Consider the following 16,626-nt stretch of genomic DNA (forward strand, 5'->3'; position numbering starts at 1 on the left):
GACCGTTTCGCTGACGACGTTAAGTCCGGTAAAGCTTGGAGAGACGCGTGGCGGACCGCTAACGATGGATTCGAGCAATTCGTTTTCGAGGCTAAGAAGACCGCCGAGCGAATCGATCGTCAGTACGCTGTTTCTCGCCGGTTAAGCTCCGCTGCTAGTTCTGCCGGTGACCGTGCTCGTGAGATTGATCGTGAATTTGGGATTAGTCCTCGTGTCAGGAGCTTCTCTGCCGATTTAAGTAGAAATTTCCCTAAGGTATAACATAGAATTGATAAAGAAGATGAACTCAATCTTGATTTAGATTCTCATGTGCTATGCTATATTAATCCCTTCTTCTAGTAGATTCCTTGAGTCTTCATTGTTGCTGACCATTAGAATCCTACAAATTGTGAAGGCCATGTATCGAGTCTTCTTTTTGAAGTAAAGAGACTTGGTTTCAGTTCCCTTCACTTCACAGGCTAGCATTTACTTGTTATGTATACACCTGCAATGTTGAATCATATCTGTGTAATTTAGTTGGTTTTATAAGAGTTACATATATTGATGCAAATGACAGGGGTTGACCTCTGATATATCAGGTGGTTGTTTTGTATATACATGACCCTTTTTCTTTGCTTTGTGCTGAGGTTTCCCCTTGTGTTTTTCTTTACAGTACAGGAAACAATTCAGTGCCTTCTTGAATACACCGCTCGGTGGAAGTTTTGCGGTAAGTGTTACACTTATACTGCTATTTTCTCTTTACTTTTACTAAACTATGATTGAGCCCGAGTTGGAATCATTTAAGGCAGTATCATATAATTGATCAATAACAACATTTTTTCCGCTTAAGATCACTAGTTATCTCGTGAAAGATCTGTCTGACCTTTTGAGTTTTTGTACATTTTGCGGGTTTATTGTCTGTAAGGGCAACATGCTAGGACTATGGAAACCAAATTAGTTTCTGTGATGTTGATTTATCAGGAATATGATAATGATTACCACTGACTTGTCTGATTATAACCTGCTTTTGAATGAATCTTACTGACTGAGTTTAGAATTCTAATATTGGATATATTATGCTTTGATTACATTTCCAGACTATTTTCTTTCTTTGGTTTGCCCTCTCTGGATGGCTTTTCCGAGTAATAATAATTGCGACTTGGGTTCTTCCAATTGCTGGCCCTCTTCTCATTGGTGCAGTGGCCAACAACTTTGTCATCAAGGTATAGCTATTAAATCTCAGGTCCTATTATCTACATTCTTCGTTTTGGTTTATGAAACCGATATTTTCTTTCTGGGTTACATGTATGATGAAGTGTCTTGATTCTTGTAACAGAATGTGTGTTTCTAAGCTCTGTTATAACACGTTTGGGTCTGTTCAGGGAGAATGCCCAGCATGTAAGAGGCAGTTCATAGGATACAAGAGCCAGATTATCAGATGCGAGGGGTGTGGGAACATAGTGTGGCAGCCACAAGACGACTTCTTCTCAAAAGATGGCAACAACAATAATAACAGCAAGGGAAACTCTAAAAAGCCATCTAAATCCCAAATCATTGATGTCGATTTTGAGGAGAAATGATGATTAGAGAGAGACCGAGAATGAAGCAGAAAGCTCTCTCTCTCTTGTTGCACTTAATGCTCACATGAAGATAAAGAAAATGTGTTTATAACTGAACCATTTGCTGTATTTTTTGTCTGTTTTGAGCTGCAGCTCTGTAGAAGGCATCGTGTTTTACATGTTGTGTACATGATAAGGTTTCCTTGTAGATGGACAAATGTAGTTTCCACAAGCCGGGAGACTTGATTGAAACTCCTAAAGTTTTTACATCTTAGACAAATCATATATTATAGAACTTCACCACTATTTGTATTTACACTTTTTGTTTTATTTCACATTTAGCATGATATATTAGTGTGTTTTCCTGAAACCACAAATTTCTAGTATTCAATAAAAATTAAAAAAGTTAAGTGAAGCAGCTCTTTTTGTGTTCGGTGAAGATATCTTATGACAAGAAAATGAAAGTATTCTAATCAAAATTCACATGTGGTTCAGAAACAATAACAAACATGGCCGAGTCGAGATAGTATTCCAACAAGTGAATACTGAATAGTGATATATACAATGAATGTTCTACCTTAAGTCTGAAAATGGACTTCGCCCACTAAAAATGTTCATAGCTATGCTGATCCGGTTGGTTTTAAAGACACTAATCCTATGGTCTCTGCTCCACCTTTGTCTGCCTGTGTTACTCTTTCACAAGCTTCATATAAGAACAAAGAACACGACTGTTTTTTTACATGAATGGTAGGTTTTCTTTCATATTGATATTAACTTTTGCCACTTGTTAGGCCATTGAAATGCTTCGTAAAACAGAATCTCTGGCCGAACCTTTCTTTCTCCACAGAATCTGATCACATTCTTCCAGTTACCTACAACCTATGGCATCACCACATATATCAATAATGTCTCACCTATCTAAGTTCCCAATTCAACTCATAGAAAACTGTTTTTTCTTTACCTCTTCTGCTAAACCTTCATGTGTCAGACTGACCCACCGGTTCTTTTTATAAGCCATGCAAATGTATTCTCCTATTTCAACACAACCAATCTGCAATCCAGGATTCTGATGCTGTAACAGAGAAATAGAAAAACAATAACACAAACATTTGTGACCCTGTTTCAGATTTTATCATTGACACAAGCCTGTACTTAATGTTTGCTTCTTCTAAGCCTTCGTACAGCCTGCTAATATCTATCTCCCAGTCCAATGCCTTTGTTGTTTCAAATATTTCTTTTTTCGGTTTCATTCTTCACCCATTCCAACACTATGTTGCAAACCTACAAAAATAGCAACACCAGTTTAGCATGCCACAATAAATGAAGGGAGTAAATTAGATTACAATCATGGTCATCACTTACCAATTGTGAAAATAGGCGGGCATCTACTTATAGTGTGGTGGACAAAGTTTGTCTCTCCACAGCCTCCTGTTTTAACATCACATATCATTCCATCTTTCATGCGGATCACTTTGAGGCTGTCCTCAAACTTTATATCCCCAAAATCACACTGCATATATAAATAATCACAGAGCAATATTTTAAGTACCAGCTTGTGTAGAAAAGAAAAATATGGAAATAAATGAAACAAACCTTTAAGTTTCTGATTGAATTTGCAGCCAAAACAATTCCGTAAGAACTTTGCTCAGGATAATTTGGCTCCCTTCTGCATTTCCTACAACTCATTCTTTCATATTCCTCCAACGTAAAAAGGCGAGTTACCAAGCTTTCTCTTTCTGGAGTTTTCCAGCAATGACAAAACTCGAGGATCGTGACAACTATCTCAACAGCATCACTTGACTGCAAAGAGTAAAAATCTGAATGACATGTACAACCATGGAATAACAATCAAGCTTAAAAGCTTATGTTTATCCCCACAAACCATGGAATGAACTTCTTCTAGGGAAGCAAGTAAGTTGCTCAGGAGGTAACTGTAGAGTCCCTCTTCTGTTATCTGTTCCGAGACAAAGGCAGAAAATAAATTTTGCAGTGCATAAGGAACTTGATCTCCCAAGTTGTCATGAAATGGTTGGCCATTGTGCACCAAATCTTCTTTAAAAACCTTAATGTTTAAAAGGGCCTGCAGTAGCACAAATTGTCAAAACAAACAAGGAGGTAAAGAGATAATATATGAAAACAAAAAATGACTGGATTTAGTAGAGATGAGTCAAGGTTTTGAATCTCATTTTTGATGGTGACGGATATACCTTAAGCGTCATGTCAAGAGCTGAACGGTATCTGGTTGCATCTTCTGAATCTTTTCTACGCATATTGTTCAAATCTTGAAGATCACGAATGAAAGACGTAAGAAACAAGCATCTCAAAAAAAAAAAGCAAGTTGTAAATTACAAAGCTCTCGTTTAACCTTTAATAGCGTCCTCTTGATTGTTAGTGTTGGAAAAACTTTCCAATCGATCCCTTTCTTCTGGTTCCATAGAATCTTCTTCTGCTGTTTTTAGTGATGTAACTCCCGGTTCAAGGTTAATAGAAGATTCCCTGGACATATTAAGAACACGTTTTGCTCACAGAAAACCTAAAAAAAATTTATAAACTTGCAAAAAGAGTCCTGAGAAACTAGTACTTACTGTTCGACATCCTGAACAAGATGACTAGACATGCTCGCTGAAGTTCTCTGTTACACCATGAAGGAAATTCATTCTTACGACTGAGTAATCAAAAATTCATGGAAGCAAATATTTAGACCTTCCACAACCTTGTTGCTTTTATGTTTCTTCTTCTTTGGTCCTAACTTCTTCCCCTTCTCTTTCTTTTCCTTGGTTAAAAGTTCTGCTTCTACTGCAGCTAACTTGGCTTTGGCATCCATATCTACAATTCCATCCAACTCTTCCTAGAAGAAGAGACATAAATTATAACATAAGGTACCAGTCAATGAGAAAACCAGGGGGAAGATGAAAGCTCTATGTACAAAACCAAAGTTAAAAACTAACCCGCAAGAAACGTTTCAGCAGGGGAAGGATATAAGAGCGGTAGTCAAAAACAGAAAGCCTGACAAGGTCGTCTAGCAAATTTATCCTTGAATTTTCAACCAGCAAAATATTTGAATCGGCTAGCAGAACCTGCGAGTCAATATATATATTACGAAAACAATAAATGTTAATCTGTTGTAAATTAAAACTTAGAACAGGATTGAACCTGCTTGGTGACAACTGATTTCAGAAGGTCTATGGACTTTAACACAATATCATCACTGAGATTTTTGTGACCATATATAAGTGTCAGGCAGTCTTCTGCATTAGTGAAATCAAATGTGGGTTGCGATGCACCTTCGAGTACATCTCGTACTGCACACAAGAATAGTTCTGTAACATGAGGATCTTCGACATCTATCGTTAACTGCTCTTCACATTTCTTGTATAGAAGAGATGCATAAATGTTCCTTTGATCTTCCCGAATATTCATTCTACTTTCATCTTCTTGTATACAAAAGTTCTTGGCCTGATTAAGACATTCATCATAACATAGGATCCGCCACGTCTTTGCATATCTGGCTACCAAAGTCCTCCGCGTGAAGTGAATGGCTCTCAGAACAGCCACCCTTATATCAAGATTGTGTGACCTGATAGATCTGGGAAACGCAAAGCTCTTATCTATCAAAGAGTAGTCAAGTAACCAGGTTATGAAATCATCGCCCTGAGGATGTGTCTTGGCATAGTAAACATTGTGATCACAAACATCTATTGACCCTTCATCATCGAATGAAGCAATCTTTCCTCTCAGCAATCTTTTATCCAGAAGCATAAATGAAAATTCATGGTCAATATCAATCTTTTCTTTAACTCTAGTACGACGCCATAAACTGTCTGTTACCTTTGAAATCAGTTCTGTACCATCATCCCTTTCACACTTGATGCGTTTGAGTGGGTCTATAATTTGATTGAGTTCAGGACATTCCAAAAAGCAGATACTCTGAGGTGTTTCCAGCAAACGGCACTCGGTAGCAAGAGAGAGCTCGGAAACTTCAAATTGTGCAAGATACTTCACCGGAAACTGCATCATCCAATCTCGGATGCTACAAGAGAGAATTTTCCGCTCCCGGAACGAAACAAGGAACAACTTGATTTCTCTGAGTAACTTACTGCGTTCTTCATCTGAAGCTAAAGGCCAGTTTTTGGACCATCCATTTTCATATACAAACTCTTTCACAAATTCGAGCCGCGTCTTGATCATGTCAGCGGCAGCTACTGCATCTAGAGGTTCCCAATCTGCAACCGATATCATACCAGCCCAGACTTCATCTACCCTCTGAGCAATATCCTCTTTCAAAGGTTTATATTTTGCAGCATGAACTTGTTCAAGATGATTCTTAAACTCTTTAGGATAAAAGAACTTCTGTGAACAAACTCGACACATCCAAAATTTCCATTTTCTGTTTATCCTTGCAGATTCAAGAACTTGCTCCAAAGCATCCAGTCCTTCTGTGCCATATCGTCTCTCGACATAACTTCTAAGCTCTGCAGTGCTTACTTTCATGAAGTTCCTTTTACTCTCAGCATTCATACTCGCCCAATACGACCTCAATCTTTTCACCTCAAGGTCTTCAATGGTATGCGAGTCACTCCTTATCTTGATTCGAAACTCCTTTGGCTCCCAAAGTTTTGTGTCAGAGTTTTTCAGAGTAAGACCGTGGAGGATCTTAGAATCTGCCATTTCGATTATAAGTTCAAGTTCACGTTTAGTAGTTAGCTCGAGCGATCTCAATGGATCAAAAGCCATGAGAGATAAACACTGTTTTGCAATCTTCACAGCTTTCCTGTAATACAATGCTGAGCCAAGATGTTCGCCCAAGTGGAAGAGAGAAACTGCAGCGAACGCTTGTACCATGTAATCTTCCAAAAAGCATTCAACAGAAGCCAGCAAGAAGGCAAATTTCAAGTCACTGTTCTCTGTCTTCCTCGCTAGTTCCATGAAGATAGTACCTTGTAGGTAATGAAGATCTGATGGAAGCTTGTGTTTCCCACGGATGTTCAAAAACGAATCTTCAATCACCTCCAAGGCCTTCATGTGTTCTCCTTGTCCGTAGTAACGTTGGGCAAGTTTGTGTTTTTCTGCGTCCCAACGAGAATGGTAAGAAGGCTCCATGATTCTCTCAACAAGCTTTCTTGCGTTTTCTTGGTCTCTTGGGCTTTCGCGAGGCGGGAACAAATCAACGGAGATTGATGATAACAACAAGATGAAAGCTCCTTTTTTATTTATCCACCACGTAAACAAAGATGTTGAAGCTTTTTTAATCACGTGAGATCCACGTGACAAGAGAGACGAGCAGTTCGAGGTTTTTTTCTTTTTTGAACACGAAAAATCCACTGAGGAATTGTGTCGAACATCTTGTGGCCACTCCTTTTAATTTTATTTTTAAGCAAGCTACACACCTTACTTGATTTTATTGCACCAGATAATACAGCAAAAATTGTGTGAAATTTTCGAATTCGAGGACGTAATGGTCTTCATGTTTGAGATCAAAGATGGGGTCATCGGATGAAACTAAAATGGTTTTTATATGTGTTGCGTTTGAAACGTTTTAGACTATGCCAATAATCTATACGATGATAACAATTTGAATAAATGCTAATAAACGTTAGACCTTTGGTTGTATATTGAAAAAATTTAGGGAGAAAAGCAAAAATGTCTCTTTTTCCATTCTACTTTTTTAAAATGCATTTGGAAAGCGTTCATTTTTAAGAGTATCTCTTTTTGGTTGAAAAGACAATTTTACCTTTAATGAAGTAAACCTAATTATACTACGTTCGCCGCCTCACTTTTCGTCTTCGCCGCCTCAATTTTTGTGTTCGTCGCCTCACTTTTCGTGTTTCGTGTTCGTTGTATCGTCCGATCGTCGGATCAAAATTGATTTCGTTTCGTGTTCGTCGGATCGTAAACTCTTTTCAGGTTTGTGGTTAAGATTTTGTTTTTTTTGGTATATTCATCAATCTGAAAATTGATTTTCGATCAAAAATCCAGATCTGACGAATTCAGATTGAAAAACTTCTTTGATATCGATTTGGATTTTTGTTACCTCTTGTAAATCAATTTTCAGATCTGTCATAGTTGAATTATGTCAATAAAGTGTGTTGATAAGACGGCTTCAGATCGATAAAGTGTGTTGTTGATTTTTAAAAACCCTTTTAAATCTCTTTGTAAATCCGTTGAAAACTCTAATTAAGTGTGTTTCTTTAACAGATGACATCTAGTGATTTTGAAGCCCTTGCACTACCAAAAAGCATATATGATATGGGTTTTGAACCAATTGGTGGAGCAACCATATGCCAACATTCAGACTTAAACCTGGTTGACAAGGTTAAAAGTGTATTAGGAAAAGAATCTTTCAAGAAGCTTCAAGCTTCCTTCCTTGGGCATATTATCAAGCTTTCGGACAGAGACATCAAAATTTCTGGGAAATTATTCTACTACTTGATGCTGAGAAGGCTGATGACTAGAGGAAGAAACTTATGGTTTACAGTGGACATGCAACATCTTCGGTTCTCCATGAGAGAGTTCTTCCTTACAACAGGTATTATAAAGTATTTAAAAAGGTTTTAATAAGGTTTAAAAGGGTTTTAAAAGATTTTAAAACATTTTTAAAAGGGTGTTAAAAGGTTTTTAAAAGAGTTTCAAAGGCTTTTAAAACCCTTTTAAAAAGGTTTTAAACCATGTTTTAAATGGTTTTAAAAGGATTTTAAAAGGGATTTAAAAGGGTTTTAAAACCTTTTAAGCAGGTTTTAAAACCATTTAAAAACCTTTTAAATAGGTTTTAACCCGTTTTAGACCATTTTAGAAGTTTTAAAACCCTTTTAAAATGGTTTTAAAAGGGTTTTAAAACAGTTTTTTTTATCAAATAACCTCGTATATTAGGTAAGTTTGAATAAACTAACGTCATTGTTTTATTAAACATAGGAATTCAATGCGAACCTATTCATAGAGAACCAAGGAATAACGGCAGAGATCAAAATAGTGAACCATATTCTTGGACGTGAGAGGAGATTACACTTTATCTCAACTTCAATATCGACTATTTAATGAACCAAAAAAGGATGAAGAACCTTTGAGTGTTGAAGAGAAGGAATGCCTCGCTGCAGTGGTGTTAACAGAAGGTATTTTGATGACACCTAATTCTTTAGAGAAGATACCACTGTCTAGGCTTCAACATGCTTCAGATTTCGATATGTATACAGCCCAACCATGGGGCAAGGATGCATATAACATCCTTGCTACATGCATTCAGAAAATGAATAAAGATTCTTGGTCAAAAGGTCAGTATAGTGTCAAAGAATTTCCATTGGCATTATCAATATGGGCTTTGAGTGCTGTTCCAATTTTTGGTTCTACGTTTGGGAGGAGGTTCGATTCTTCCAAAACTCTGTATCCGCTGTTTCTCAACTGGCACTCAAGTCGAGCTCCAAGGTTTGACGAAATTGTTGATGCTATTAAGACAACAACTTGTGTAAGTTTTGAATTCTATTAAAAATGTAGTTTTTATTATTCATTGGTTATCTTATTTGATGAGTTTTGTTTTGATGGATTTTGATTATTTTTGTAGGTTGAAGTCAACACTATAATTGGAGATCCACAAGAATATAAGCATTTGGTTGATGAAGATGACAATGATTTTGAAGAAGTTATTGGCTTGGTTATGAAAGGCTATAGATTGAAGAAAGAAGAATGATCTTCTAGATTAGTTGATATTTACTATGCCATGGGAGAGTTGAGTGACAAAATGGAGGAAAAAAAGTCAGTCTCTGAGAAACATGAGAAAATGGAGAAAAATTTGTCACATTCTGAAAAACTCGACATAATCCTCTTCATGTTAGAACACTTCAATAAAAGACTAGAAGCCATTGAAGAAGCTGTCAAAACCACATCAGAGAATGATAAGGATAAAGGAGTAAGATTCCAAGATCACACCTTTTCCCATACATTGGACACTAACTCCTTTTTTCTCTTTTCCCTTTGTAGTCTAACGAAAATGAAGATGGACAGAATATAAATGAAGAGGTTAGAAACAAAGAGGTCAGTCTTTGCCAAGACTTTAAAAAGGGTTTTAAAAGGTTTTCAAAGGTTTTAAAAGGCTTTACCAGGTGTTTAAAAGTTTTACAATGTTTTTAAAAACTCATTTCAAAGGTGACCTAAAACCTTTTAAAGCCCTTTTAAAACAGATTGTAAAACCTTTTAAATGATGATGTTATATGGTCTTTTGTTTTGTTGCAGACTGGCAAACAAAATGTTGATGGAGAAGATTTCGTAGAAAGCTTGTCTGCAGATTCTGTCCGTCTGTCAAACACACATTATGGGAGCTACGCTGGAGACGATGAAAACACCCAAAAAGCTGGTGGTGATGATGGTAATTAGTTTGAAGAAACACCAACAGTACATTGATTTAGTATTTTTATAAGTTTCCAAATACCCTTTTAAAAGTTTGTTGTAAAACACAATTCTTATCATCTTTGAAGGATAAATCTTCTTCTCCACGCCCTTCTACCCCAAAATTTGATCTTCTTTCTCAAGAAGATCAGGATAGTGGAAAAGATAAAAGCATGGGTAAAGAGAAGAGAGTAAGGAGTAAGAAGACAGTTTTGAGAGAGAGAAAACAGGTAAATCATTAAATTTTTATATAGTTGTTATGAGTATTTTAAAAGATTTCATCAAGTATCTCATTAGGTTTAAATCATGTAAAACATTGTTTTCTTAAAAAACTTTTTGAACTGCAGAGTAAGTCTAAGCAAAGCAATGATGATGATGATGATGTTACAAACAGAAAAGAGGTTAGTATATAAGTTTATAATGTTTAATGATGTTTTACACTTTATCAATGTTTACCAAAAATTGTGATTTTCTTGTGGCACTGCAGAGGAAGAAGCGTAAACCAAGTGACAATCCAGATGCTGATGTTCAAGCTAGAGAAGGGGTATGTATCTAACTTAATAATTTCTATGAGTTATTTAAAAGGTTTTCCAATGTATCGATATAAAGTGGGATATTTTTTTGTTTTGTACAGCCACATAAAAAGAAGAGAAAATCTGATGATGTTGGTGGTGTGCAAAGAAAAAGTGAACGAAATACAGTTCCTTCTATTCACACTCAGCCACCTTACACGACTGAGAAGAAGAAGCACCCAATATTTTATCCTTTTTCCAAAGTTGATAAGACCCGGTTAGAAATATTTACTGAATGGAAGAATTCAAAGAACACAAAGTAAGTTTTAGTTTCTAGCAACAAAACTAAAAGTTCAATTTGTCTTTTATAGACATTTTAAAAGATGAATTCATGATTTTGTAAGTATTTATGTTTATTCTGTTTATTTTTGGATGTAGGCAACTAAAAATTCTGGGTAACAAAGTTGATGCTAGGTGGTTCACAACACTAGAGACACCAGGGAAGTCGTTAACAACAATGGTATGATTACAAATCATAAGGTTTTACAATTGTTAACGTTTAATGGGGTTTTAAAGGTTTTACAAGAGTTTTAAAAAGGTTTTTAAAAGGTTTTACAATAGTTTTAAAAGTTTTTTAAAAGGAATTAAAATATGTTTTTTTAAGCGTTTCAAAATTTTACAATGTGTTTAAACTGGTTTACAAGATGATGTGTGACCGGATCTGAACTTATTTATATGAATTATTTGACAACAAGGGTTGTTTAAATTTGTAAACTCTTTTAAATTTCAAATTTTGTTCTAACCCGGTTTTTGTTGTTGTTTAGCATGTTGATACAGTTGTGAAGTTATTAAGCAAGAGAGAAGAAAGCCATCCGGAGTTCTATAAAAGCAAAGAATTGACGTTGGCGGGAGTATCTTTTTTGAGAGAAATTGATGAAAATTACTCCATATTCATTGACGACAAAGATAAATATGAGTTCCCTGAAGAGGGATTCAGTCAACTCTTCAAGGAAGCTCCTACAAACAAAATATTGGCACCTATGATGGTTAAGGAAAAGCTTTGGATGCCATTGATAATCAATTTGGAGAAGAGGTTGTTGACTATCTATGATTTAGGCAAGTCTTTCTACAGTAACAAAATTAAAGACAAACAGGTGGGTGCATATGCTGTTGCAATGCTGTATATTGCCCAGGAGAAATTTGGGATGAAAAAGGATAGAGAGAAATCTCCATTCAGAATCAATATCGTGAATTGCATACCTCAGGTAAATACTGTTGAGCTTGTTTTTTAGTTTTGTGATATGTTCTCTGTAAATACTTTGGACTCTTCACTTTGTTTTTTTAATAGGTTGCTAAGATTGAAGATAGTGGTGTCTTCATGCTAAAGACAATCTAGTGTTTGGCTATGAGCATCGCGACATATGGCAATCTTACAAATGAGTCAATTGGTGATTTACAGCAGAAAATGGCAGTTGACATCTTTGTAGGTCAGTGTAGATTTTTACGTAGTTATTTGAACTGTTTTTAAATGGATATTGCAATGTATTTTAAAAGGTTCTAACATTAATAATATTATCTTTGCAGAATTAGCAAATACCTAGGATAATTGAAGTTTGCATCTTGCTGGTATACACCGGAATGGAGCTTATTGCATCAAGAACAATAACGAATGCTAAGATATTTCAATGTTTAGTTTACAAGTAGATTTAATTTTTACTGTGACACTATTCTAGAAAAATGTTAAGTTACTCCTTTTCGAATCCTTTTAAAAACCTTTTAAAACTCTTGTAAATCCTATAAAATTTATTGAAATACTCAAACAAAACCCTTTTAAACCTTTTAAAATCCGTTTTAAAACGCTTGTAAAACCTTTTAAATTGTGTTAATACTATAAACGTAATTTATATTTTAAAAGGTTTTACAATGTTTTTTTTATAATAAGGGTGAAAGCCCTAGGCCTAGACCCAATTGTAAAATATAACCTCCCTTGTATCATATATCCCAAAAAGTTACCGGTTCTCTACCAAAAAGTACAGTTTTCATTATGGGAGGTTGAAAATCGCGAAATTCACTCAAATCTGTATTTCTAATATTGGGTTCTCGATTTCGTCGTATTGCAGACACGAAGTCGTCGGATTGAAACTAGGAGTCGGCTGATTAGGTACTCAAGGACTTCCAATTGCCATTTTCTTCGTCGAATTAAGGACTCTTCTTCTCCCATCGGTAAAATTCAAAAACAAGCTTACACGATGGGAGAAGAAGAGACGGCGAAGTAAAAGAGAGATTTAAGATTGTCGATGTGAATGCGTCAGATCTGAATCGACGACGACGGAGATTGTTTTTTAAATCGGAGATGGTGAGACGACGGAGAAATCAGAGATGGTTAAATCGAAGATGGTGAAGAGACGACGGAGAAATCAACGACGGAGAAGTAGAATAAGATTGTCGGTACTAGGTATATAAAGAAGGGCAAAATTGAATTTACGAAATAAAGGAAGGGTATAATTAAAAATGACCACCAGAAGGGGTATTTTTAAAAAGGGGTACCAAAGAAGGGGCATTAGTAAGAAATTCTCAAAAATTTATATGATTGCAACTGTTCATTGTAGAGTTGTATATTTTCATCAAATATTATTTATATTTTTTCATCCCAACCTTTCGTTATAACAGATGTGTCTATTTAAATAGTCATGTCTTTTGAACTCTTTCTATATTTGTCTATTCATCAATAACTAATAAATCATTGTTCGTTTAAACAAATTTTCTGTTTTATGTTGAATCTAAATAACTTAAATATTAATATCCAATATTCAACGTTATTTAATAATCTAACTAAATTTTTCAAAAATGATTATAGCAATATATAAATTTAATACAACTTAATATATAGTTTAAAGTTGCGTCTATTTATCGTAACTTTTATAAAAAAAAACTATTTTAGTATTTCAAATTTATATATATATTTTTTAAATTGTGTATTTTTGTTTTCATTTTTTGTTGATACATTTTTACTCATTATTAAAAATATTTTATTAATTATAATTAATTATTAGAAAATTACTCATTACAACCATTGGTTCAATAGTCTTAGTTAGTAGCCCTGGGAATAAATATCTGAATCCATATCCGGATCCGCTCCGAAAAACAAGATATCTAGGTAAGCCGGATATGGATTTGGATCTTAAGTTTGTGTATCCGGTCGGATCCAATTACTAACAAAATTTCAAACCGGATATCCGGATCCGTTTTAATATATATATTACATAATATCTAATGGATTTAGGCTTTATATTTGTAACATACGTGAACCAAAATGTGCGTTTTGGGGGTGATGTCGATCAACACCATGGGGAGTGTCTATCGACACCAGCAATTTCTGGTTCGACTAGATTTTTTAATTATCGATTTCGGGTTGGTTTGATTTAATTGGGTTTTCCAAAACCATGTATTTAAGCGGAGAAGCTACCCAAGTCCAGGGTTTTAGTATTTTTGTCGCCGTTTCAGAGAGAAAAAGAGAGAAAGGAGAGAGTTTGTGAGTTTGGAGGTTTTTGGGATTTTCTTGAGTGTTTTGGTGAGTTCTGTTGCTGTGGAAGGGAGTGTTGCTAGGAACGAAGAAGAAGCTTCTTAAGGTGTTGATTCCATCGTTTTTGAGCCAGATCTTCCTGCAAAAGAGGTGAGTGTTTGACCATGACTGATCTAAGGCTGAGATCTCTTTGGTTTTGCTTGTTCTATGTTGTTTGTGGTGTTTTGCTTTCTTGGGTTGGTTTTTTATTGTTTTCATAGGTTCCTGAAGCTTTTGGGAGAGTTGGAGATGGTATGAAGCGAAGGTTCGACGTTTGGCTTCGAGCAGATCGCGTTTGTGAAGTCGGTCGACACCAACCTAGTGTCGGTCGACACCAACTTTTCTGACACTTGATTTCCTGGTTAGATGTGTTGTTTGTGTTGCTTAATAATGGAATCTCAGTTGCTTATGTGTATAGCCCAGTAGATGGGAGGATTGCCTCATTGAGTGTTTATGACAATACTGATGCATCTCAATTTATGTTTGTGGTGTAGGTAAAGGCAATGTGTTTTTACTTAGCCTTCGGTTCTTGGTGGTACAGATGGCTGCTGGTCGCGGGCGTGGTTGTGGTCATGGGCGTGGCCGTGGACAGGGTCAAGTTCTCGAGGCTAGTGTGAGTGTGACCCAGAGTATGGCCAGTGAGGAGGTGGCAGAGTCACATGTTCATCCTAGAGTGTATGGAGACCAGGCTGGTGATGGTATCGGCACAACGGGTGGCCTTGGTGTCTGTGCCGGTGATGCCTCGGGTGTGGGGGTTGCAGCGGAGGGTGCTCTAGGTAGGGAGGATGTCCTAATGGGCTTGCTAGCTCAGGGTTTTGGCGCGGTTTCCAGCAGCAGTGCCACCAGTGGTTGGTGGGCAGGTTCCAGTGGTGCCACCAATGTTTGGTGGGTAGGGTCCAGCGGTGCAACTTGTTGCTGGAGTGCAGGCGGGCGTGCAGCCGGGGGGTTGGGGTAGAGGAGCTTCGCTACGAGAGCAGAGCTGGTAGAGATTGCAGCCGGGATAGCGGATGACTTGAGATCATAGGTGGTGGTGATCAGTCCTCCGACGCAGTCGAAGCGGACCCAGCCGCATTCTGTTCCTAGCAAGGGCGGTAAGCCTGCGTACGAGCAGAATTAGAAGTATGATGCTATGCAGAGATCGGGATGGACCACAAGGTGGCCAACTGTCCGCAGAGAGTCGAGTAGCGGGCAATAATGGAGTAGCGGGCAGATACCCGAGTATGTTACCATTGCAGGGAGACGGGGCATATCAACCTTGTTGTCCCAAGTTGCAGCAGATGGCAGTAGCAGCAGTATAGGCTGGAGGACAACCAGGATTGCAGCCGGGTGTACAGCCGGGGGGATGGATCGAGTCGACGCCGCAAGTGTACTCGACTGTGGAGACTGGTGGCACCAGTGTAGGAGCGATCACAAGTTTAACTTCTGTGACTCGAACTTGGTCAATTCAATAGTTCAGATTTTAAGTTTGTTGCTTGTGATAGAATGTTAGGTTCTCCACACATGAGGTTGTGTAGGGACCTTGTTGGTGGGCGGGTTTACGTCCCATGTTGTCTTTGATTCTGGAGCTACCCATAGCTTCATTACTCCGGAGTGCGCAGAGAGTACTAATATCAGAGGAGATCCCGGGGAGCGAGCAGGAGTTGCCAGGGTTGCGGGAGGCAAGTTTCAAAGGGTCCTTGGCCACGTGAGGGATGTGGATATTCATATTTAAGGGGAGTCGAGGCCAGCAGATTTGATTACCAGTTCCATGGAGTTGTATGATGTCACATTGGGGATAGATTGGTTGCATCGTCACAGGGTCCATCTGGACTGTTACAGGGGTTGAGTGGTCTTTGAGCGTTTCGAAGGGAAGTTGGTTTTCGAGGGGTAGATTGGTCTTTGAGTGTCAGTAGGGCAGTCTTTTGTTGGAGGTATTCGGTTTGTGGAGGAGTTTGAGGATGTGTTCCAGTCGTTGCAGGGGTTACCACCATCTCGGTCTGATCCCTTCACGATTGAGTTGGAACCACAGACAACGTCGTTTTCTAAGGCGCCCTACAAGATGGCCCCAACAGAGATGGCATAGCTGAAGAAGCAGCTAGAGGATTTGCTGAGCAAGGGATTCATCCGTCCTAGTTGTTCACCATGGGGAGCAGCGGTGTTTTTTATTAAGAAGAAGGATGGGAGTTTCCGCTTGTGTATCGGCTATCAGGGTTTGAACTGGGTCACTGTGAAGAACAAGTACCCTCTTTCGGAGATTGATGAGTTGTTGGATCAGTTGAGGGGTGCTACTTGGTTCTCCAAGATTGACTTGGAATCAGGTTATCATCTGTCACATCCGCGAACCAAATAATGTGATTTAGTTCTCCCCCTAGTGTCGATCGACACCAATAATTTTTGGTTTGACCGGTTTGTTTTAAATCGTTGAAATTGGAATTTGCTCGGTTTAGGAAGTTGTAAATCAGAGTATTTAAGTGGGAATCGACTTGAGGGTTTGGGACGGCCTCTTATTATCGTTTTAGAGTGAAAAGAGGGATGATGGAGTGTTCTTGGGAGATTGTGAGTTTGATCATAAGAGTAAAGGGAGCCCTGAGGAGGGTTGAGAGGAGCATATAGATCTGTTTTGGTGGTTTTGGAGGAGAGAAGAAGAGAGAGTTGTGGTGCT

At 37.6% G+C, this 16,626-nt stretch overlaps 1 protein-coding gene and 1 pseudogene across 2 annotated transcripts; one reads left to right on the forward strand and one right to left on the reverse strand.

Annotated features, from left to right (window-relative positions):
• On the forward strand, positions 1–1,854 carry LOC104750314 (the record flags this gene model as incomplete). 2 transcript variants are annotated; one of them, XM_010472088.1, is given in 4 exon segments in its annotated part: positions 1–255; positions 653–706; positions 1,077–1,202; positions 1,362–1,854. In XM_010472088.1, coding segments are annotated over 4 exon segments (633 nt in total), but the record flags the coding sequence as incomplete, so codon positions are not given.
• LOC104753552 lies at positions 2,246–6,739 on the reverse strand (annotated as a pseudogene).

The sequence above is a fragment of the Camelina sativa genome, chromosome 16 (genome assembly GCF_000633955.1).
Source record: "Camelina sativa cultivar DH55 chromosome 16, Cs, whole genome shotgun sequence".
Classification (NCBI taxonomy): Eukaryota; Viridiplantae; Streptophyta; class Magnoliopsida; order Brassicales; family Brassicaceae; genus Camelina; species Camelina sativa.